Source organism: Tauraco erythrolophus, chromosome 8 (assembly GCF_009769465.1).
Source record: "Tauraco erythrolophus isolate bTauEry1 chromosome 8, bTauEry1.pri, whole genome shotgun sequence".
Classification (NCBI taxonomy): Eukaryota; Metazoa; Chordata; class Aves; order Musophagiformes; family Musophagidae; genus Tauraco; species Tauraco erythrolophus.
The window spans coordinates 7,428,225-7,451,946 of record NC_141472.1 but is presented as its reverse complement, the minus strand read 5'-3'; the positions used below and the strand labels follow the sequence as shown (position 1 = coordinate 7,451,946).

Below are 23,722 nucleotides of genomic sequence, written 5' to 3'. Positions count from 1 at the left end.
TAGACTGTAGGATGACTCCCTCTTGGTGACTAGATGCAACAGAGGTAGATTGTGGACCATTTCTGAACCCTGGACTGGTATCCACTGCAGCAGATGGGGCAGCTCCTCAACAAAAGTCTGCACCTTCAACAAATCGCTCTCCTCGCTCACTCTTCTGCCTTCACATAATGGACGACTAAAAGTAGGATGGACATACACGGTGTCCCCCAAACAGACACTTATGTCCCAGCAGTGAGCACACTGCTTTTCTACCTTGTACCACGAGTGACTACGGAAAATGTAAAAGGTGTCTGTGAACCCCCTACAGTTCGTTATCCAGCGACAGCAACCAAGGACACAGACACCATCCATGTACATAACACCATTCGTCTAAGTCCAATCATAGACAATTAGCAATACACATTTCCAGTAAGTTATAAGCATTCAAACTCCTTTTCTTAGGATGTTTAGAGATTACTTTTTTTCTTAAAATGTGTGATAATCAAGAGTTATACCTACTCCATATTCTGTCTCAACAGGAAAAGGAACAGTTTTTCTTCCTGCTTACATTTCTCAAGCTTAGACATATTTGCTTAGATGGAAAAAAGAGATTAACAATTTATTTTCTATACTAGAAAAATTATGGAGAAGTTACTCCTCTAGACATTTAACTTCTGAAAGGCTGGGAAATCATTGGCACTTGTGCATGTCCCAGAACTGCTGAATGACAACATTATTTGGAAATATAGGAAGATGAACGTGATTTCTAAATATATGAAAAGGGCATTATGAATTTCTCATTTTACAGGATTACCCAGTATCATCATAATCAATGACTATGTACAGAGAAACAACTCCTGTTACATTCAGGACTTTTTGCTGGTGGAAGTCAGGATAAACTTGCAGGACAGCTTACTCTTTGCTGGCTCAACTACCCCAACAAGTTTCAAGCACATGCTTCTGTAAGTCCATTTGTATTCTCTCACCTCCACTAGCATCAGTCAGTTCTGTTCTGCGCAGAAAGCCTAGGTACCCGGTCCGAGCCCATATGGTCTGAGTGTCTCCAAAACTCAAGTGAGCAGTAAAGTGATCAGCATGCAGTGCTTCTTCTCCATACACTGTGTAGTAACCAGTAGCATTGTGTGGACTACTCACCCATATCTAGAGGATTAAAAAAAAAAAAAAAAAAATCACAACCCCAGAAAAAACCCCACCAAACCAAAAGGGGATAATTCCCATATAAACACAGGTTACTTTGCCAGACTCAGGCAGCATCATTTATTGATTTAAATGATCTGTTCCATTGACACTTTTGTTGCTCCTAAAATGCCAGTAGTTTTAATTAAAATATTTCACTAACTTCTGCCTCACAGAAAATGACAAAGGAAGAGGAGTTTTATGTACATGTAATTGGGGATGGAAGCTGTGGCTGCCCCATCCCTGGAATCGTTCAAGGCCAGGCTGGATGGGGCTTTGAGCAACCTGGTGTAGTGGAGGGTGTCCCTGCCCATGGCAGGGGGGTTGAAACGAGATGATCTTTGAGGTCCCTTCCAGCCCAACCATTCTATGATGGCAGAGAGTAAAAACGAACTGGGCATTTCACTTACTGGAAAGAAACATCTGTTAACCTGCAATCTTCTAATGGTTGGGTATCTTGGTATACACAAATCCAGATGTATATAAACCAAAGATTAAACCAAATTACCTCATTACTACTGCCCACTGATGGGATTACATAAGATATACACTGCCTCTTCCAGCTGCCCATCAGACACAGAGTGGTCAACTGATACCACCTGGTACTGGCATGCAGTAGTTGGGCAGAGGAGGGAGGAAACCATGCAGATGTACGTACAAGTACGTTAACAGTTCCAGCTCTCTGTAGAGGTCATTCACTTGCCACAGTGCGTGGACATCCCACTAAGAGACAGGCATTGATCTAACACGATTTATCTATATATTAAATCACTGATGATAAAGTATGACAGCATCAAAGCTTTACCTCTCCTAAATGCGAGTCTCCCAGAGGTCCCTTGGTTTCTGTGTGTGCTATGATGACCTTTACCCCTGGAAGAATCTTGAATAAGAAGCAAATATTTAATATAGATCTTAAAGAGAACCTGAATTCATCAAAACAAAAGTTAATAATGCAGAGCCCCAGAAGTCAGCAGTCTGTGCAATTCTTCCCCATCTACTCCTCTCTGCACCATAGATATCGACTGTCTACTCCTACCAAGTTGCTTAATCATTTAAACTCTAAGCAGCTATTTTTAACTTCACAGTTGTAGTTTGTTCACATCTGAAAAATGCCTTCCACACGAAGGCCTCTGATTTTTTCAGTTGTAGCAGTACATGCTCTCGCTTCACTTTATGCACCTGGCTTCATTTTAACTAGCTGTTCGTTTTATGTTCTCTCTAGTGTCTCTCCTAGATACACTGTGATTAGTGAAGCTTGTGGCACAGATTCTGTACTGAGAACCAGCCAAAGCAGATCACCACCCAGGTAGGGGTCATGAGGAGGAGGGATTGCTCTCAGTCTCTCACCTTCCCAGACTCCATAAGTGGCAGACTGTGTGGAGAACCTCTCTCTACCAAACGGACCCTGAGAAAATAAGAGAATGTATTTGTACAAGGATTTATGAACTTAAGTAGAAGTTAAATAGATGTGTTCCAGTATATCCAGTGTTACCTATCCTTAGCTGCACTGATCAAACTGCTATGATGCCAGCCAATTATGCTCAGTTATTCACCATGCAGTAAGACAGCTGAGAGTTTCTAGCTGTCTTCAAGACTTCCATATTAGCATTCTCATAGACCACGTTTCTTCTAAGAATCAAAAACTCGGCTCTGGAGAGATGAGTAACTTTTTTCAACACAGCTGTAAGATTGCAGTTCCATCACCATTTTAAATTCACCTTCTTTGTTGGACTCCCCTGGACCTCTGCTTGCCACAGTGAACTATGGCAGAGTGTCAGTAGGAATTACAAAAAGTGAAGAGCAAGCAGCTTAAACGGAATTAAGTGATGCTACACAGCCCAGTAGTGGCATAACTTAGGAGGATGGCACCTTGGCAGGAGGAACAAGAATTGAGTGCAGTAGGAGAGGCATACAGGAGAAGAGGCTCCTATACATTATGTCATATTACACTATCCCTACACCCATAGGCTAGAGCCGACTGACAGAGTGGCAGCTTTGAGGCTATGGCTGAACTTGTTTTTAACAGGAATACATACCATGCGAGTCATAGTGATATATTAAATAAGGAGAAAATGACTGTAGTTTACATTGATCTGTTCAGATGCCAAATCGGGGTCATGCAAACGACAGTGAATAGCTTGTCTTCTAACAGCCAAGATTTAAGATTGCAAAAACTAGAGGTGAGTGGTTACAAAACCTGTCAGTTCACATAAGCCCCTAATTTAACATTATCAATTAAAAAAAAATACAGCAAATGCACCAAGTCTGATACTATGTTGGCTAAAATAAGAACAGAAAAAAATACATGTATCCTACTAAACTTACAGTCTGAGCTTGGTGCTGGCAGCACTTGCATTGACTAAGTTAATCAAGAGACAAGTCAGTATGAAATTGATGATTACAGAATTAAGTCTGATGGAATGAGGTATCCTTGGCAAGTTTCCAGATGACGTGTGTACATACGTGTGTCTGTGTGTGTTCTGACACACTGTAGTACAGGCCTGACATCAGTTTATTGGATCTGGGAAGGCTGAGAGAATTGAGTTGGTTTGGTGTGAAGGAAAAAAAAAGACTAGGCGGAACTCTTAACGACACTTTTTCCACTACCTAAAGGATTGTTACAGAGAAGATGCCGCCACCTTTCTCAGAGTTGCACACCATAAGGAGAAGCAGCCAGGGACATAATATAGAAGGTGGGAAATGCCAGTAAGGAAAACTTGCCCAGAGCAGGGTGTCAGTCTCAGCACATACACCCAGAGAGGAGGTGGATCTCCATTCTTGGAGATTTTCCATACTGAACTGGTCCTGGTCCTCAGTAACCTGATGAAGCCTTGAAGCTGGTCCTGCTTTGACCAGGAGGTTGCAGGAGGGACATCCAGAGATCCTGCCCACCCTGTTTCTGTCTGTGACTAACAGCTGGTTGGCAAAGTCACCTTTTGCTAATGGCATGGTTAGGCAAGAAACAGCTAACGAGCCTAGATTATACAGGACTGACGAATGGACAGAAAGTTCAGTGAGGGTCTAGAAAGGAACAGCAGAGTAATGATGGGGGAGGAGATGCCGGACCACTTCCAGCACACAGCTGTCATTCTGTAGGCTGAGGGTCCTTGCGTACAGGGATGAGGGATTAGCTGCTGCCAAGAATATTTTAACAAACCAATGCAATGCAATGAATGAGGCTGAACATTCTCCTCTACAGTCATTAAATAGTTAATACTTTAACATAATCTGTACCTGTCATGTCGAAGTGCTCTCATATCTACATAGACTGTTGTTGGATCTGGTCCTGCTGTTCCCTAAGAATAAGAAAGAAGAAAAAAATTCAACAAAAGCCAGAAAATCCCACTTTCATTCTCACAGCCACATAAATTCACTAATTCCTCTCCTTTTATTACTGACTTTTTTATAAAGTACTGCCCTAATTTACCAGAAGTCTAGTAAAACAGCACTCCTTTCTAAAGTGACTGCCATAAAGTTTTCATGTTTTATGGAATCAGTAAATGAACATACGAGTGAAGTATGTATTTATACAGGTAAGTAAGTTTTTAATAAAAATTTTTACATTTAAAACTTAAGTTTTTAGAATTTTATTTTGGTAAGCACCTCCTCTAAAAACTACATAGCAAGTGCAAGGCATGTAAGCATAAACCTATGAAGGCCTAATCACTTTCCCAAAGCTCGGCTGGTCTACTTTGTAAGTTTTGTCAACTTTGAAGAAAAAAACCCAACGTTTAACTAAAACATAACTCTAACCAACCCCTATCTTTTCAAGGCTCCTGCCAGTAACAGCCTCTGTTGCAGAGAATAAACCTTCTGAGCAGCTCTGGTGAGAGTTTTCCCATTTCCCAGCATGGGAACAGGGGACCGTTTCCCCCCCCGCCCAGCAGAATTTAATCTCAAAACAACTAGAAACTACTGTGAAATGCATATTTAAGCTAAAAAAAACCAGGCAAAGTTTCAGTGACTATCCCCTCCCACCATAGCACAGCTTCTCGTTTTAGAAATACTTAAAATAGGCCACTTTGCCATCAGCTCAAGGTTGCAGTGCTGGAGAACAGTAATAATATCTTTATAATGACATTCCCTTGTACTTTTGTAGCACTGCTGGGGCTCAGTGATGCTGACAGCCACACTGGATTAGTGGTATGATCTTTATCTTTAGGAATACACCATTCAGTAATTTTAATCATTGGTATAACCCCCTTTCTGGCTTGTTTGAGAAGGAGGTTTTGTACTTCAGCTACAAGCGTTCTTTGTGATTAAAACTAAACTTTTTTAGGAAAAAAAAAATATCTCGCTTCATTCCTTCCAAATGCAAACTCTCTCCAGTGGCATACATTCATTACAGAGTAACACTGCTGGACCAGATTGACTTTAGGACATTACAAGCACACATGCATCACTATACCTGTTCGGCCAGCTTGCCCAGCCTGTTTGGCTGACAGTGGGACCACAAACAGAAGTAACAGAGGCCATCAAAGTTTGTGAAACAGAGAGAAAGGGGAAAAAAGAAAATACAAACAAAGAGGCACTGGAAACATAAGATACACACAGTAAGACAGAAAACAAAACTCATACTGTTTTAGAGTGAAAAAGAAAATTTCGATTTCAGATTACTTAAGAGCTTGGCAATTTTAAGTGGTTCATTGGGAAACACGCGAGTACCAGTTAATCAGGAGAGGTTTAAGGCAGATCATACGTAATACCTGTTGCCTTATCACAAATCCCTCCTCCATCTGTAAGTATCTAAAGGCTGCTTGCAGCTTCAGAAACACCTTCTCAATAAAACACTCCAGTGAGGTTGGAAGATAGAATGTATTTATTTGCATGCTAGCTTGGATCAAATACCTGTTCCGTTTGGTGATTCATCTATATTCACTTAAATTCAATTATGTAAAAATGTCAAATACAGATATCACTTTGGAATAATGAGGGAGAGGGGTGAAAAAACTCAAACACTAAAAAAAGCTCAAGAATGGAGAAGGGAGATGAAAGATATAAAATGAAGGGGAAGCTTAACTGAGCAGCAGCTCTACACTCCTCAGTTTTCTTGGAGTACTTTTCACATTGCCATTTAACACTCCGCAGAAAAACTGTTTTTTTCCCTTCCTTTGTGCTGTCTCAACAGCAAATACCCCAAACTGACTTTTAAAATTCTTATTTAGACAAGCAATTCCAAAAGCTGTTCTTTCACACTTGGCTTCTGAAATGTTTTATTCAATGAATTTAAAAATCTTAATTTAGAGTTGTCTTAATTTCATCTGTATCCTTCTTATTATTCCATCTACTGATTCATAAAATTGCTCTGGCCGCATTTCTTTATAACCATTTATCTAGGGGTTGTTAAAAACCTTTTCTCCTTCAATATGTATGAAAGCAACTACAGAAACTAAAGAAACAATTATGAATGGCAACATATTTAGAAGCTCATGGCCTAAAACATCTCTCTTGTAGGAAATATAGAACATTGAAATACATTCTGAGAGGAAAAAGGCTTTCCTTCATCTAGTGGGCATCAGAAAGCAAAAAACCCCAAGTTTTACAGAAGTACAGCAGCAATCTTCATAGAATCAGTTTTTTTTATTAACTGCAATTCATACCAATAACATTGGAAGTAAAATTCACAATTACATACGTAATTAATGCACGTGCCACCTATGAAATTCCCCACATAGAAAGCTACACACTGATGCATCTGAAACTTCAGCACTTTCTCTATTAACTCAAGTATCATCCAAAACCCAGGGTGCTTTGCTGTTTTCTAGACTACACAGTGATTTTTCAGGTAAGTTGTGGAATACTTTTTTTTCCCCTCTCCTAAGTAAAGAGGAAACATCTCATTAAGAAAAGTTACATTTAATCTGGCTAAATTACACATACAAGATTATTGTCAACTGAATACTAAACTATTGAAGGTGGGACTGGACCACAGCATGTCATTATCTCCAGTCTGTGAAGCAGGACTGTGTTCTTTATGGCCATATGCTCTGCCTCAAAGCTTCCAATATTATACCTTTAATTGAAAAAAAAAAAAAGGTCCAACTCTCACATGAGGTGAGACAAATGTATCTGCACATTGATAATACTCATTTGAAATCTTTAAAAGTAAAAAAAACCCTGCCAACCTTGCAAATTTTCCTTGGTCTTATTTGAGGAACTCTGTCTTCCACTTAATTCCACATACACATAAGCAATTTTTCAAACAGAGATAATCTGAATCATACTAAAGCTGAAATGGTACTGCTTGAAATATTTAATATGTTTATGAACAGGAAGCTGTGTATTTAATTTAATACTGCTCCTACATAGTAGGAAGGAAACAAGTTTCTTAATACTGACCCTCTGTATTAGAAAGGCAAATGGATTGGTCAATTAGTACAGAAAAGTGAAGTTATAATCCACATCTTCGAGCCTTATTTAACTTGGTGTTAAAGCAAGCAAGCAATGGAGCTCTATTCCATTACAAAAAAAAATTACATATAGCTGAAAATGATTTCCTATGAAGTTCCCAGAGACTCTGTACAAGGAATAAGCAATTTAATCTCACCTGTAAGCAAATGGCTACGTTGACCCTGCACCCAAACGTAGTGCTCACTGCACGAGCAGAGAGGCCCAGGTCTTTGAATAACTTGGAGAAAGACTGTGTTAATGTAATCCTTGGCCTCTCCTCTGCAACCACCATGCACGTTCGCACACAGGACAGGTTAACTCCTTTCATCTGAGAGGTTGGGGGAAGAAAACAACAATATTGTACGTTTGAAGTAAAAAATTATAGAAATAAGCCATTTTAATTTGCAGAACAGATGGACTTTAAAAACACTAGAAAAACTGACATGAACTGGTTAAACAATATCGGACTGCACTCAGTTTGGCTCCATCCAGCCAGGACAACCCTCTAAAATTGTGCCATGAAGCTTTGTGGCAGGGTTTGATGCAAAAGACGCAAACTACTCGCACGGTGTAGCTACAACACAGCCACTCACCATTCTGAGGTGAAAAACCCACAAAATGTCATTGTGTCACAGGGCTGGGCTCACAAGAGACCAACTCAATCCCTGTGCTGCACAGTTCAGATGCAAGCAGAGCACTGGAGACAGTGTGAATGTGAACCTGCAGCAATGGCTGTGGGCCAGGATGCCCTTCAGGGAGCGCCAGGAGAAAAGACAAACGAGTTTTTTGGTTATACTGAGAATAAGCACAATGTAGTGCTTCCTTGTGCACAATGAGCTCCAGACATTTCCAGGGGAAGTCCTGAGCAGCTTAGTAACTACGCTGTGGGAACTCTCCTATCGTTGAGACAGAGGCACCTCTCCAAGGAAATTAAGTTTCAGTTAAGAGAGTTCCCTCAAAAGTAAACAGATGTATTACTGTGTAATTGCTGCCGTGAGGAAGATTGCATCCATTTTAGAACTCCACGCTTTTGGTGTCAAGCAACCTGAAAACAGGTGATGCTTGCCAAGTTTTAGTGGACTTTTGGTTTTGGTTTCTTGGGAGAGAGGTTTTTTTGGTTTTGGTGTTAGGTGGAGCTTTGGGCTTTTTTTTGGTGTGTGTTTTGTCTGTTTATTTTTTTTTTGTTTGATTTTTTTTTGTCTCAGACAAGAAAAAATGGATAGGATTGCTATGTATTTTGCCGAAAATTTCAGAAACACCCAGCAGCACAGAGGTAGCACAAATAAGCAAAGCTGAAAATATAGGCTTCTTTTTTCCCCCACCAGAAACACGGGAGCTGAAACTTGCAGCAATCTCAACATTTCCGAAAAAGCAAGTCATAGTAAGAGGCTTTCTCAAACACTCATGGCCCCATCTTCTGCAAGCCAAAATGAAGTACTTTCAGAAAGATAACATGTATTTATATGTCAGTATGTTGAAAAATTAAATCCACTCACCCGGAGCGTGTCAGTCTGTGTTCCAAGACCTTTGGTGCACATCTCCATCACGGAGTAAGAGCAGAACGTGACACGCACTTTATACTGACTCACAGCAGACAACCACAGAGACACGTTGCTCTCCAGTTCCAGAGGAGGGACTAGAATAGACTGGTGACCTGAATACACACTGGGGAGAAGAAAAAGAACCATGAAAACCTGAAGCCAGCATAAAAAAGCCGAAAGTTACATAGAGTCAATGAAGCAAATAGGGAAAACTGAGAGCTTGGCAGCTGTTTGAACTTCAGCTTATCTTCTCCACAAGGAGCAAGAATCTCTTAGTGGGCAAAGAACTGTGTGTTTGAGTTAAGATGCAAACTTTAAGGTGAGGATATCTGTCCTGTGGTGAATTTTGTTGAATTGTAGGCAAATACTCAATGCCTTGAATAGATGGAACTTCTGACACTAAAAGGTTAACATTCAGAGAGACATTACAGATTACAACTGGTAAGTGAGTTATTTCTGTGAACCATTCGAGGGAAAACGTACCTTTTGCTTTGAGTGAAATGAGACTGTAACACTTACATTGCACAATTCAAGTTTTTAGTGCAATTTTCTAGTCTTTGCCATAGGTGTCTCAGTTTTTAAACAGTTTTTATGGGAAATATTTAACCTGGACACGAGTTAACATAAGTGGACAGAAAGTCAAATTCAGAATTACATCACCTTTTAATTTTTTTAAAAATATTATATACTCATTTCAAGACAGTAAACTCCATGACCACACGGTCTTAAATTATGAGATGTTTTTCAGATCAGTGACTACAACAAAATCAGTGACACACCCCTCTGTAAAACCAGGCTTAGATAAACCAATGCATCTTGAAAAAAATCACAGCATCTCTAATTGCTTTCAGCAGGTAACTTGCCACGCTTGCCATTTCTCCTGACCTAGACATGATGTGTTTTTGCAGTGCACAATATGATGAGGAGTTTTTTTGTTTTCTTTCTAAACATTTGAAATAGAAAAAAAATAATTCTGTCATAAAAGTCTTTCACACTAAAACAAAGCTAACTCAGATGAAACGCAGCAGACCTTATATTAACTCTTGGACAGAAAGCATGACACATATAGATTTCATAGATTTCATAGATTTCTAGGTTGGAAAAGACCTTGGAGATCATCCAGTCCAACCGTCCCTAATCTCCCATTAAACCATATCCCTAAGTAGTTCATCCACCCTTTTCTTAAACACATCCAGGGATGGGGACTCAACCACCTCCCTGGGCAACCTATTCCAGTGGCTGACAACCCTTTCAGAGAAGAAATACTTCCTAACATCCAACCTGAATCTCCCCTGACTAAGCTTATATCATTCCCTTCCCAAAAATATTTTAAAAATACATTTATATTTTAATTCTTCCGTCGCTGAGGTTTCTTCTCCCTCCACCCTGCCCCACTTTATTGATGATATAAATCATCAGATGTTACAAAAATTAAATTTTGGGTTCCTTCAGTACACTTCCTTTCCAGCTGAGGAAATTAGAGAGGGAAGGAACAGGTTAACTGCAGTAAATTTAACATCTGTTTACAAAATAACCCTTTATGTTCAGTTTTTGAATTTCTATTAATGAAATATCTAAAAACTATGAAATCTTTGGAATAATTAAAGCATATGGAATGTTTTAAAAGGGAAAAAAGAGGAAAGTTTTGCAGCTGTGCAAGATGTGCTGCACTACAGTAGTTATCTGATTGAATCAGTTCAGGTCTCATTCATTTTAAGAAATATTTAATTGCTCCCTTTAGCAGTATGTCTTAGTGTAATCTTGCAGTCAACACCTTAAAAGTCTTGTAAAAAGATATGATTTTATCTAAAAGACCTAAGAAGGATTTATTTAATCAATATGAAATAGGTAGTGAAGTCCTTTTCTCCTTTGATTTGGTATCTAGTTGTGCTGGGTTTATGAGGTGGGGTTCTGGCAGCAGGGGAGAGGCTGCAGAGAGAGCCTCTGGAAGGAGATGCCAGAAGCTTCCACGGCTTCCACACTGGTCGGACAGGTCCCTGGCCAGAGTCGAGCCAATCGGCGCCTCTGCGAATGCGCTACTTAAGACAGGACAAAGGGGCCCGAGCCAGGCAGGACCTGCAGCAAAGAGAGGGGGAGGGGGGGAATGGCACTCACAGCCTCCTGCGTGGGTGACTGCCTGTGCCAGGCTGCCACCACTCAACTGGAGATGGCTGCGGCGGTGCGGCTGGGAGCACTCGGAAGTGCCCCGCTCCCGGGGTGCCGCTGGGCTGAGTGCATCCTGCCGGGACTGCTGAGGGTCATTGGGCTGCAGTGGAGAGAGGGCTGAGACCTGAGAGAAACGGCTGCACAGACACCAGGTCAGCGAAGATGGAGCAGAGGAGGTGCCGGAGCTGAGAGTCCCCTGCGGCCCATGGGGAGATGACAGCGGCCCCTCTGCCGCTCGTGGAGATTAACGGTGGCGCAGAGACACACCTGCAGCCCGTGGAGAAGCCCATGCTGGGGCAGAGATGCTGAGCCTGAAGGAGTTCTTAGAGGATTGTCTCTTGGGAAGGACTCCCCACACTGCTGGAGACTGACAACAAAGCAGAGAGGCATCTGAAGTCCATAGAGGACTCCATGCCGAAGCAGGAGGCTGCACCCTAAGAGGCCATGACTGTGTGGAAAAAGTCCCAGATGGAGCAATCTGATGGGTAAGGATTACATCCTGTGGGAAAGACTCACGTTGGAGAAGTCTGTGGACTCTCTCCCATGAGGAGAAGCCCCACGCTGGAGCAGGGGAAGAGTGTGAAGAGTCCTCTTCCTTAAGGAAGGGGCAGCAGAAACCACATGTGACCAACTGATCTGCAATCCCCCCCATCCGTGTCCCCCTGCGCCACTGGGGGAGGGAGCAGATCCGGGAAGAAGGGAGGGGTGAGGGGAAGGTGTATTTAAGATCTGGCTTTGTTTCTCATTATCCTCTCTGAATGAACTGTCAATGAATCAAACTGATTTGTCCCCAGGCTGAGTCCGTTTTGCCTGGGGCCATGGTCGGTAGGTGATCCCTCCCGGTCTTATCTCTACTCTCAGACCTTTTGTTACACTTTTCTCCTCTCCACCTCACTGGGGGAAGGAGCGAGTGAGCTCTGTGGCAGCTTAGCTGCCAGCTGAGCTAAACCATGACACTAATTAATTCCACTCGCAAAACTCAAGTTACTCAAGTAACTAACTAACTAAATTAAATGAATTTTGTTACCACAAACAGTGTTTTATGAAATACCTATAAAAAGGTTAATTTGAGTTTCTCTGATGGTTGCATCCATGTCCATTCCCTTGGATTCTGGAGAAGGCTGGGAATGCATGAGACAGCCTACAACTCAGATGACATACCTGCACAAGCACCACAGTGCAAATCCCAAGCCACAGTAAGGGTCAAGGCAGATGGCAATCTGACGTGAAGGGTACAGCTCACACTGCAGCTTTATGGAGCGACATAAGGCACTTGTAGCTGCATGTGACATCTGTAAGAGAAAAACAGGTACTCTCAGGGACTTTTTTTTTTTAAAAAAAGTGTATCACATGTAATAACTGACAGAAATGTATATTGTAAAAGACATATCTAAAACAAACATCGTGGTTTGGCTTTTCTTAAGCACCTTTAAAACAGGGAAAGGATTTGAGCCCAGAATTTCACAGGTACTTTCCATGTTAGTACCAAATGACATCTGTCATGACATGGCATTGAACGACGCCAAATGACATCTAACATCTCTATGATAAATTGCAAGAGAAAACATTCATGAACTTTATGAAGAACACTGCCCATTTAGTCCCCTTGGTGATTCCTCACATAGCGCCAGTAAGACTGAATGCTTCCAAAAAGTGCATCAAGAAATTTTGATGTCCTGCAAATAAGCTTTCTGAAAACTATGATGGTCCCATCATTTTTGTATTTCTTCTCTGGCAGGAGGAATGAATATGCCTATACATAAGAAAGCAAAGTACAATAATCTCTCTCGTTACTCTACCTTTACTCCTGCTAATATACCAGTAGTAGACACACTGAAGTCCAAGTATGCCAACATATCTGGAGATGTAGGTCTGAAAATACTAGCCAGCTTCTTTTTAGGCATATCATCTATTTAAAATACATAAAAAGAGAAAAGTACCATATTATTATTTTGGAAAAAAGCACAAAATAAAAATGTATCTTTACAGCATTAACCCTAGATGCTTTCTAAAGTTTCTGGACAGCAAGAAATTAGGCAGTTATGGTATAACAAAATAAATAAATCAGTCTTCAAACTACTTACAATTTGGCTAGTGGGCAAACATTCTGTACCTGTATCCAGAATAGTGGGCCATGTTTTAATATCTACAGCTGTTGCAGCTTCCTTGGACTTCAGCAGTTTCATTATCACTTGTGTGGTCAGTATACATGCAGACTTACTGACCTGTAGAAGACATAGCATTAAAAACATTCTTAAAACCAGTAAATGAATGCCCAAGTGATTTCATATCCATCAAGATGAGATAACAAGTAAGGTGAAGAGATAAACATTGGAAACAGCAAAATAAATCACGACAGAAGTAACATTTTAAACGAGCTTCTGAAAAAAGCATGTATTGACTCAGCCCCAGCAGACTATTTTTTTTCCTAGCTTATTTTACACTGACTGTGGCAAAGCAATTTATCAGGCTGCATCAACCATCCTGCACCCACCAAAAGCATTAGGAGAGGAATGTCTTACACATACCTCTACAATCATTTTGACAGTGGGCAGAGTGGTAGCAAGGTTCTGTGGATGAGGTGGGCGAACGGTGATAGGTATACAGCCAGCATATAAACAGCCATAGAAAGTTGCTATCAGGTCCACTCCTGTAAAGGATATTTGTGAAATTAAAGCTGTTTTTATCAGAACACCTTTAACCAAAATCGAAATACACATTGATTTATTTTATTAAGACGTAAGGATTTATCACCAAGGTCTCTTCAAATCAACAGGCTGTTCATGGCCATGCCCAATTCTATAAGGTTAAAATATTTTGCATTTGAGAGTTAGCAGAACTTATTCAAACCTTACAAACTTTAAATTTGAAGGGAAATATTTTCATGGACACGTAGTATCAAATAACAGAAATAACAAAACAAGGTATTGTAGGTTATGTAGATGACAACTCAGGATTCTTTTAAAAGGCACACATTTGTTTTTCACAATTATCACTCTGAAATATGCAGCCATCCTACTTTTACGAGGTAATACGTTTTTCCTGGGGTACACTTGTAAACATACAATAGTAATGCAGGTCTGGTGTCCATATTTCACTTCTAGAGGCAGCATTCAGGAAAGGAAGGGTGTTTATACACTGACATTCTTAATCTAGCTTTCAATGGATACATATGCAATTTTATTCCATTCTCTGAGGCTGAAAAACAAGAACCTTTCATGTGGTTTAAATCAAACTACTCTTGCAATTAGATGAAATGTTTGGTAAACGTAGTCTGTCACTTGGAGAAGCTACTTAATAATAAAAGGACAAAAAGGAAGTCTCTTGAAATACTAGGTCACTGCCATGTACCACTATATTAAATGGATGTCTGAATGCTCCATCCTGGCAAGAGTTTTCTTTTCTTGTGATGTCTGCCTTTGATTTTTGCTGTCTGCACTGCCCTACCTGGAGGATAAACCAGGGCCACGTGGTCACCAACATTCAGTCGTCCTTTCTCCATCAGTGCAACTGCCACTCTTTCTGCTTTCTTGTGCAACTGTATGCATGATGCAGTGCTAGCTACAGTGCCCTGCATGAAACAGAAGCAACATCAGAAAACTTTGTGGAGAACAGTTTGAAACGGAATAAAGTACATCCTGCAGAGGCAATATTTCATTTTCCTTATTTTAACAATAAAGACTCTATCTCAGTGTTTCGGAAACCATGCTGCTGGTAGCATGAACTTTTAGAATGCTAGAGAATTTTATACGTATTATTTTGAACAGTGAAGCAGCTCCTAAATTTATATGGTACCACAAAAAGAATACCTTACAAATATTTGAAAATTCACAGTCCAAGGGAGAAAACACAGCAGTAGCAGTAGTAGCACAATTGTTTTAGCAGCAGGTGAAGCACTGCATCAGCTTTCCCATGCACAGCCAAACCTCTGGATGCTTTTGCCATCAGCAGTCTTAAAAGCACAAGGAAACTCTGCTGATGTCTTTGGCGTCAATACTCTTTTAAAGGGTCATAGAGGCAACCTGAACTGTGGTTGGTACGCACTGTCACTTCTGCTTCCGTGCACCTACACCTACTGTCCATCTTGTAGAAAGTGTATTTCTCACAACTATGCATCTGGAAAGTCTTCACATGGAAGCTGCTGTATCTTAGGATTGCTTAGGCAGTTGCAAAGTCAGGAGGATTTCAAGAGGCTTAGTCCAGTTTTTGATGTGAAGACAGAAAACATCCTTTTGCTATGCAGCCTAGGAAGTGATGCCTTAGCCTTATGCCTGTGAGGTTGGGATGTTTTTCCAAGACTACAATCTGATTGAAGAAAAACTGGTCGGACAACCACCTCAGAGAAAAACAGTCAAGAGACTGAATGAAACCTTCCGCTATACAGACAAGGATTATCACAGCAAATGTCTGCTATACAAGTATTCAGTTTCAAGTCCAAGACCAGCTGCCAGATGTAATTCTCAGCCCAAGTGCACAGCTGTCTGATCCACGGTCTAGTTTGATTCAGGATGGCACTGGCACTTTGCTCAGTTTTACTAAGGAAACTGTTGTTAAAGCCTGGGAGCCAAAGTAATGCAAAATAAAAACAGCAAATATAATGTATTGATGATACGGGAACAGTAGCAGCTCAAAGACTTGGGAGCAAAACATTGACATGAAAAAGTGTAAAACAAAAGGGTTTCTCCCAGAGAGCTGTAAACGCAGTAATGTTCAATGCTGAAGCTTATTAGTCCCAGCTATTTAAGGCATGTATTCACCAACAGGTAACTTCTTTGTGCCTAATTTTTGTGTTTCCTTTTTGCAGAGTCTCCTTGTGAAGGGTAAAAGTTGCCTGGATAAAGTGACCCAGAAGGGGGTTCTTCATGCTTGAAAACTTCCCTCAAAAGCCTCTTCACTCTGAGAGAAGAATAAGCCAATTCTGTGGCTTTCAACAATAGCCATATTGAAGCAGTCTCTTCTGCTAAAGCAGTCTCATGACAAAAGTCAGAACTTTGAACCATGTCGTAAACCACTTTGCCTGTCTGAATGAGAGACCCAAAGGCAAATCCATCACTTCCCAAGCACTGCTGCTGGACCTTCTGAAAGCACGTTCCCTATCTCACATGCCTGCAGTACAGCACAGGGTAGGCTCAATTTGTCACTGGGCTGCTATTGTCACTGCAAGGGTAGCTACTGAATACAGGCTCAAACAAAAATTGTCCAACTTTGCCTCCTGGAAAGAAAAGAGACGAATAAAAAAGTGCCAGAACAGCAGTAGAAAAATCTAAAATACTCTTCTGAAATATGTACAGCAGTAGTGCTCCTCGAGCTGAGGGAAGCTGAAATACTAAGGAACATGCAAAAGCACGTGTTTTTTCACATCCCTTGACAAAGTTTTGGATGCACAGGAAACATCAGTGCTCCGAAACTACTGCCAGTCACATGCAGAGCAGAGTGGCCACGAGCAAAACTGATGTATTTACTGAGAAATACAACTGTTGCCGTATCGTATGTCATAAGGGCTTAGACAGCCCTTGAACAGAATAAGTGTACAGAGTCTGTAAGCATGTAAAGTCTGTACTCCCAAAACTGAAGCATTTACTTGTTCATGTTCGAGTGACTGTAAGTGCCATCCTTTTTAGAGGCAGAGCCTGGCTGAGGACAAGGCATCAGTGTCTCCTGAAGGGTGTGCAGTGCTCCTGGAAAATGTGACTCTCAAGCTGTCCCAAGGGTTCCCTACTTAGGCTCTAGATCTTCACTTAAAAAATACTCGAGCTCTGACTTCCAGTTACCCTTGTGCTCAGGGAAGATGACAGAATTGTGGCTTCCCTTAATATAACAACAGTTGTGTTCCAGCAGAAATGTGATTACTGCAATGTTTTAAGCTAGGGTAGAATGCATATTGAAATCCCAGATGGGGAATACAAAATGTGGAATAAAATTCCAGATGTGGAAAAGTTATGCTGTTTGCTAACTAGCAATTTTTGTCTGCTTCAAAACCATGACATCCCACATCAGCAACATAACCTGAAACATTTTAGGAAAAGACTTCTAGCTGGAATTTTCTTAGAATCTGAACAATCTTTTACTGATCTCAATCTCCAAATATGACCTAAAGTGCATCTCACCTTGGAATTCAACAAAAGGAAGAGAGGATGATCTGGAGTTGTCTGAGCTCGCCACTGAAGAACATCTGCTAAATACAGGAACTGAAATAGGAAAAAAAGGAGACGCTCAGATTCACTCAAAATGCACCATGCTTAGTTTCAGCAGAACACCATAACTGGTCTTCTCTCATTTTGAATAAGCCAATTCAAACATTTAATAGTACCAGGACATCAGTGTTACCTTTCTTGCCTGGTCGTTATCCTCCAACTGGGTAACATCTCTCCCTGAGGCTTGTGCAATTCTCTTTCCAGCAACAAGGTTTCCTACTATCATTGAAGCAGGACCAACATCTGCATTTTGAAAACAGTGCAAAATGAGGAAAAATAATGTAAAGACATATAATAACCTATAATTTGGCCTGCAGATTACGACAAATGCCATATGTAACATAGATCTGAAAAGATGGAACAGCTAAAAGGATAATATTGCATGCAAAAAGAGAGAAGAGGATAGTATGGTACACTAAAAATCAGTCCATTATCAGTACAGAATCATAGAATGGTTTGGGTTGGAAGCGATCTCAAAGATCATCTAGTTCCAACCTCCCTGCCATAGGCAGGGACACCCTCCACTACACCAGGTTGCCCAAAGCCTCATCCAACCTGGCCTTGAACACTCACAGGGATGGGGCATCTACAACTTCTCTGGGCAACCTGTTCCAATCCAAATGTCCCCTCTTTCAGTTTAAAGCCATTACCCCTTGTCCTATCACTACATGCCCTTGTAAAAAGTCCCTCTCCAGCTTTTCCTGTAGGCCCCCTTTAAGTACTGGAAGATCACCCTGGAGCACGTGGGTCGGGGCAATCCCAAGCACAAGTACAGCTGGGCGGAGAATGGATTGAGAGCAGCCCTGAGGAAAAGGACTTGGGAGTGCTGGTGGATGAGAAGCTCAACATGAGCCAGCAATCTGCACTGGCAGCCCAGAAAGCCAACCATGTCCTGGGCTGCATCCAAAGCAGCGTGGGCAGCAGGTCAAGGGAGGGGATTCTGCCCCTCTACTCTGCTCTCGTGAGACCCCACCTGGAATACTGCGTTCAGCTCTGGAGTCCCCAACACAAGAAGGACATGGAGCTGCTGGAGCAGGTCCAGAGGAGGCCACGAAGATGATCTGAGGGCTGGAGCACCTCTGCTATGGAGACAGGCTGAGAGAGTTGGGGCTGTTCAGCCTGGAGAAGAGAAGGCTCCGGGGTGATCTTACAGCAGCCTTCCAGTACCTAAAGGGGGCCTACAGGAAAGCTGGAGAGGGACTTTTTACAAGGGCGTGTAGTGATAGGACAAAGGGCAATGGATTTAAACTGAAAGAGGGGACATTTGGATTGGAACAGGTTGCCCAGAGAAGCTGCAGATGCCCCATCCCTGGAAGTGTTCAAGGCCAGGTTGGATGAGGCTTTGGGCAACCTGGTGTAGCGGAGGGTTTCCCTGCCCATGGCAGGGGGGTTGGAACTAGATGATCTTTGAGGTCCCTTCCAACCCAAACCATTCTATGATTCTATGAACTCTCTCAGCCTGTCTCCATAGAAGAGGTGCTCCAGCCCTTGGATCATCTTCATGGCCTCCTCTGGACCCACTACAGCAGCTCCATGTCCTTCTTGTGCTGGGGACTCGAGCTGAACGCAGTATTCCAGGTGGGGTCTCACAAGAGCAGAGTAGAGAGGCAGAGTTCCCTTCCTCGACCTGCTGGCCACGCTGCTTTGGATGCAGCCCAGGATACGGTTGGCTTTCTGGGCTGCCAGTGCACATTGCCGGCTCATATTGAGCTTCTCATCCACCAGCACTCCCAAGTCCTTTTCCTCAGGGCTGCTCTCAATCCATTCTCTGCCCAGCGTGTACTTATGCTTGGGATTGCCAAGCAAGTTTTAATGGTATGGTCCATTAAAAATCAGTCTTTTACTGATTCAGCAAACTGCAGTCTGCCTGTACTTCAGTTTTATTATGCGAGTTACCAGCCTGTGCAAGATGGCCAGTACAGGAACAATTTATAACGTAGCTACAGAAGCACGAAATGGGTATGTACCGTATGTCCTTGCATTTTCCTGGGATTCAAGGCAGATCACAATGCCCTCACTGAGATGTGGGCTGCTCTGACTAGCAGAGCTCTGCCAAGTTATGCAGCTTAAAGCCATCCAACGTGCAAAACCCTGAGCTGCCATGCTGCCCCTGGATCATATTCCATGCACACCCTCATGGACAGACACGCAGAACTACAGAACATGCTCTGGTTTGCTCACCTGGTTGTTTCTGTCGAGGCTTAGGCAGATTAGTTACACAAGTATGTGGACACATCAAGACATTACAAGGGTGCAGAGCACCCTCTAAAAAGCGCTGCTTGGTTTCTGAAATATGAATTCCTCCGAGTGGAGCCTTTGGCAAAGTGTTGGCTGGCACCAAGGCAAGACAGTAGATGCCCACTTGGTGAATGCTATCAATGGCCTTGATAGAAAGAAAGAAAAAAAAACACATTCCACATTATCGACTGGCATGTAGCTAGAGCAAGAATTTGAACTCAAGTAATTTAAAAACATTAAAATTTTTACTTGCACCACAATTTGCAAATAAAGGGTCCAATTCTGCACTCACTGAACTCATAGAAGTTGTGCCATGACTTCAATGGGAGCAGGAGCAGACCCAGGACTTTGCTTGTGCACTGTATCAAGGGGATGCCACCTGCACATCAGGGATTAGGAAAGTCTCTTAAAAGTGGGCAAAAAGTGCAGAGATTTTAAAAAGCCAAAATTATACCACAGCAAATTTAGCATGTATGGCACAATCACAAAAGCGCAGTAAAACATAAAACCACAAAAATAGGGAGGGAGACATCTTGCTGCCTAAAACTTAAGTGTCTATTTTAGCTATGACATTTCTAAAAAGAGAAATAAAAATATTTCCTCCTATAAAAAATAGTCTATTACCAAATATTCCCTCCAAAAAGATTACAAAGCTGATATTAGATAGAAACCATTATTACACAATTGCCTTATTTTTAAGAAGCATCTTCCAATTAAGTTGGTCTCTCTAGCCTTCCCTTAGCTGTCCCTTCACCAGAGTCGTCTCTAGAACTGACCTCATTCTAAATCCTCAAAGACAAACCTACCAGAATTCCCCTCCCTCCTGGCCCCCCATGAAAACACAATAAAGTAATCAAAAGTTTTTAATGCTTGCTTTTGGAGATGTAGAATAAGGATGTTAGTGACATTAAAAGATTTCAGGGTCTGTTTTGGTACTTTGCAATAAGTATTCCCTTAAACATCTTTAGACTTGACTCTCCCAGCCAGTATGAAATCAGCAGAGATATGCAGAATTAAAACAAACAAAACCTATCATTTAGGACTTTAAGAATCCTAGTATTATGACATTAAAAAATATTCTGAAAGAAAGCCTTACTTTTTACAAAATCGTGTTAACTATCAACCCTGAAATGCATTCGGAAGTTCAGCTTATTACAACTCTGTAGTTAGACTGATAAGTTTTTCTTACGGGAAAACTTAAAAAAGATGTTCTAAGATTCTCATTTCATACATCAGCCTTATTAACCTGGAAAGAGAGAAAGGACAGACTGACTACCTGTAGAACCCTGCTCATCCACTGAAAACTATCCTCCTCTGATGCATCAGGGCGCTGCTCTGCCACAAGCACTATTCGATCATCATGCAAAACGGTCACAGAAAACACTGCTATCCTAAAACGCAAAGGACAGAAGAATGATAGGATGCAACATACGATGAACATACCATGGTTTATTGCCATGTGGAAACAACTGCAACCTTTAATGGTACTGTTTCAACACACACAAGCATTATTCATGCCAGATCATCACAAAATCATGGACAACTTCAGAACAAATGTTGTTTCGTTATTGTAATTGATTTCTGTTGGAGGTCAAGTGAATTTGCAGTCACCAATGCAGCATGTGTTCTACACAGGCAGGTTCCATACGTGCAGGGGCTGTGCAAACCTCGCCTATGTAACTCCATCATGCACTCTCAACTTCTTGCGCCTACATGTGATGTCCCTCCTGAAAGGCAACTATGCCAAATTACTGGCCAGCATGTCTATTAATGCTTGCACTGAAAAATACTTACTCCCCTTTGTGAATTAAATTAGTTTTAGCCTTGCACCTTCTAAGCTAAAATACTAATAATGCCTCAACCAGGTATGTGCCATTATTTTTATGATATGTGAGTTGCACGAGTGATGCAAAAATGAGGAAATTTCATCTTCCAAAGAATCACAGAATGCAGCGAGCCCGGACACCTTCAACTAGATCAGGTTACTCAAAGCCTCATCCAACCTGACCTTGAATGTTTCCCATCTCTCTGGGAAACCTGTTCCAGTGTTTCACGACCCTCATCGTAAAAAATTTCTTCCTTATATTTAGTCTGAATATACCCTCTTCTGGTATAAAACCACTACACCTTGTCCTGTTGCTACAGGCCCTTACTCTGTCCCCATACTCCTTACATAGCCCCTTTACGTACTGAAGGGCTGCAATAAGGTCTCCCCGGCGCCTTCTCTTCTCCAGGCTGAAAAACTTTCTCAGCCTTTCTTCATAGGAGAGGTGTTCATGGAAAACCCTCTGATCATTTTTGTGGCCTTCCCATGGACCAGCTTCAATAGGGACTTTCCTGTGCTGAGGACTCCAGAGCTGGAAGCAGTATTCCAGGTGTGGTCTTGCCAGAATGGAGTAGAGGGGCAGAATCACCTCCCTTGACCTGCTGGCCACACTGCTTTTGATGCAGCCCAGGATATGATTGGCTTTCTGGGCTGCCAGCGCACAGTGCCAGCTCATGTCCAGCTTTTCATCCACCAGCACCCTCAAGTCCTTCTCCACAGGGCTGCTTTCAACCCCTTCATGCTCTAGTCTGTACTGGTATCAGGGATTGCCCTAACCCAGGTGCAGGACCTTGCACTTGGCCTTGTTGAACCTCATGAGTTTAACATGGGCCTACATCTCAAGTTTATTTAGGTCCCTCTGAATGGCACCCTGTCCCTCAGCTTGGTGTCATCTGCAAACTTGCTGAGGGTGCACTCGATCTAACTGTTTATGTCATTGATGAAGATATGAAACAGCACAGGTCCCAATATGGATCCCTGAGGGACACCACTTGTCACTGATCTCCATCTGGACATTGAGCCATTGCCCAATGAAGAGCAATAACGTTGGTGATAAAACACATGCTGTCTCTGAAGGTCCTTCAGCAGCCTCAACACTCCTATTTTGTTCTTTAGAACATTCTGCAAAATTCTTCCCTAGGTCACTCTGGGTGAAAGGCTCAGGTGGACAAAAGGGAGTGTGTTTTACATTTAGCATACAAACTTCATTAGACTGTCTTAAGAGAAGCTTTGAAGGAAGTTTCAAGCAGGCACTTAAAGATCAATGCTTATACTATGTGAAAGTAATTTTAAATCTATTATGCATGAAGCAGGGTGTCAACATTTGTCTTCCAAGTTAGCAGGGACAGCCAAGTTCTTGTCTGGTATATTACAACCTAGTGCCACCTTTCCTATAAAACACACATGTAAAAATTCACATGTAGAGCTCCTGTGTACACCATGTTACTTGTTGATTGTTTGCAGGTGAAAAAAGGAGCAACAAAGTCCAATCAGCAGTGGTGAAGTTTTTAATATACTCACCTTCCTCGATAGACAAACTTCATGGGTTCGACTGCCAGTGCGGTGGCTACCACATCATCTGCGTTGTGCCTGCGGCCACTAACTGTCATCAGGCCATCCAACTTTCCTACCACAAACACCAAATACTCCTGAAAAGAAGACAAGATTAGAAAAGAGGCGAAAAAATTCCAGAGTCCTAGCAGTACATGCCTGACTAAAGCCAACAATATTGAGGTCACTGCCGTGACACAAAATCCTGGTGAATTCGAAGGCATCACTTAGAACTGGGAGTCAGGACAAAGCCGGGCTCCAGAAACCTCATTCACACTTACAGGACCCACAAAGCCGAGCAATCCCGTTCTCGTGAAGGGCTGGTCCGAAACAGGCACGCCAGCTGCTGTCACCGGAATGGCCTGAAAGAACATGTAAGGACACAGACACTCACAATACTGGTAAGAAAAGTGAAGTTAAAATGCTTTCTGCCTCTCTTTCATTGCAGCTCTATGCTCAGCTGAAAAATTACCCGATGACAACAGTTACTATCACATCAAGCATGAGCTTTTTGAATAATGACAAACACACCAATTCTCAGCTCTGTGGTACTCTTTTTTCTTCTCCTTTTCTCAGCTACTTAGCCTTCATAACGAGAGTTCACATCACTTTTTAAATCAGGTTTTGTACCTGATTTAATC

At 41.9% G+C, this 23,722-nt stretch overlaps 1 protein-coding gene across 3 annotated transcripts in view; it reads right to left on the bottom strand.

The window, feature by feature from the left end:
- The window catches only part of DIP2A (DIP2 acetate--CoA ligase A), a 138,795-nt gene that overhangs the window by 4,255 nt on the left and 110,818 nt on the right, over nucleotides 1-23,722 (bottom strand). The window contains exons 20-37 of one of the 3 annotated variants that reach the window (XM_086616102.1): nucleotides 23,363-23,443; nucleotides 23,052-23,179; nucleotides 20,982-21,096; nucleotides 19,649-19,850; nucleotides 17,601-17,710; nucleotides 17,381-17,461; nucleotides 14,721-14,844; nucleotides 13,802-13,923; nucleotides 13,387-13,498; nucleotides 13,073-13,182; nucleotides 12,435-12,565; nucleotides 9,063-9,231; nucleotides 7,724-7,894; nucleotides 5,585-5,614; nucleotides 4,411-4,472; nucleotides 2,524-2,581; nucleotides 1,982-2,056; nucleotides 966-1,140 (exon numbers count right to left, since the gene is read on the bottom strand). In XM_086616102.1, the coding sequence (XP_086472228.1) occupies nucleotides 966-1,140; nucleotides 1,982-2,056; nucleotides 2,524-2,581; nucleotides 4,411-4,472; nucleotides 5,585-5,614; nucleotides 7,724-7,894; nucleotides 9,063-9,231; nucleotides 12,435-12,565; nucleotides 13,073-13,182; nucleotides 13,387-13,498; nucleotides 13,802-13,923; nucleotides 14,721-14,844; nucleotides 17,381-17,461; nucleotides 17,601-17,710; nucleotides 19,649-19,850; nucleotides 20,982-21,096; nucleotides 23,052-23,179; nucleotides 23,363-23,443 (2,056 nt within the window). Of the gene's footprint in view, nucleotides 1-965; nucleotides 1,141-1,981; nucleotides 2,057-2,523; nucleotides 2,582-4,410; nucleotides 4,473-5,584; nucleotides 5,615-7,723; nucleotides 7,895-9,062; nucleotides 9,232-12,434; nucleotides 12,566-13,072; nucleotides 13,183-13,386; nucleotides 13,499-13,801; nucleotides 13,924-14,720; nucleotides 14,845-17,380; nucleotides 17,462-17,600; nucleotides 17,711-19,648; nucleotides 19,851-20,951; nucleotides 21,097-23,051; nucleotides 23,180-23,362; nucleotides 23,444-23,722 lie in introns of all 3 variants that reach the window. The other 2 variants (XM_086616101.1, XM_086616103.1) reach the window with 2 other exon arrangements.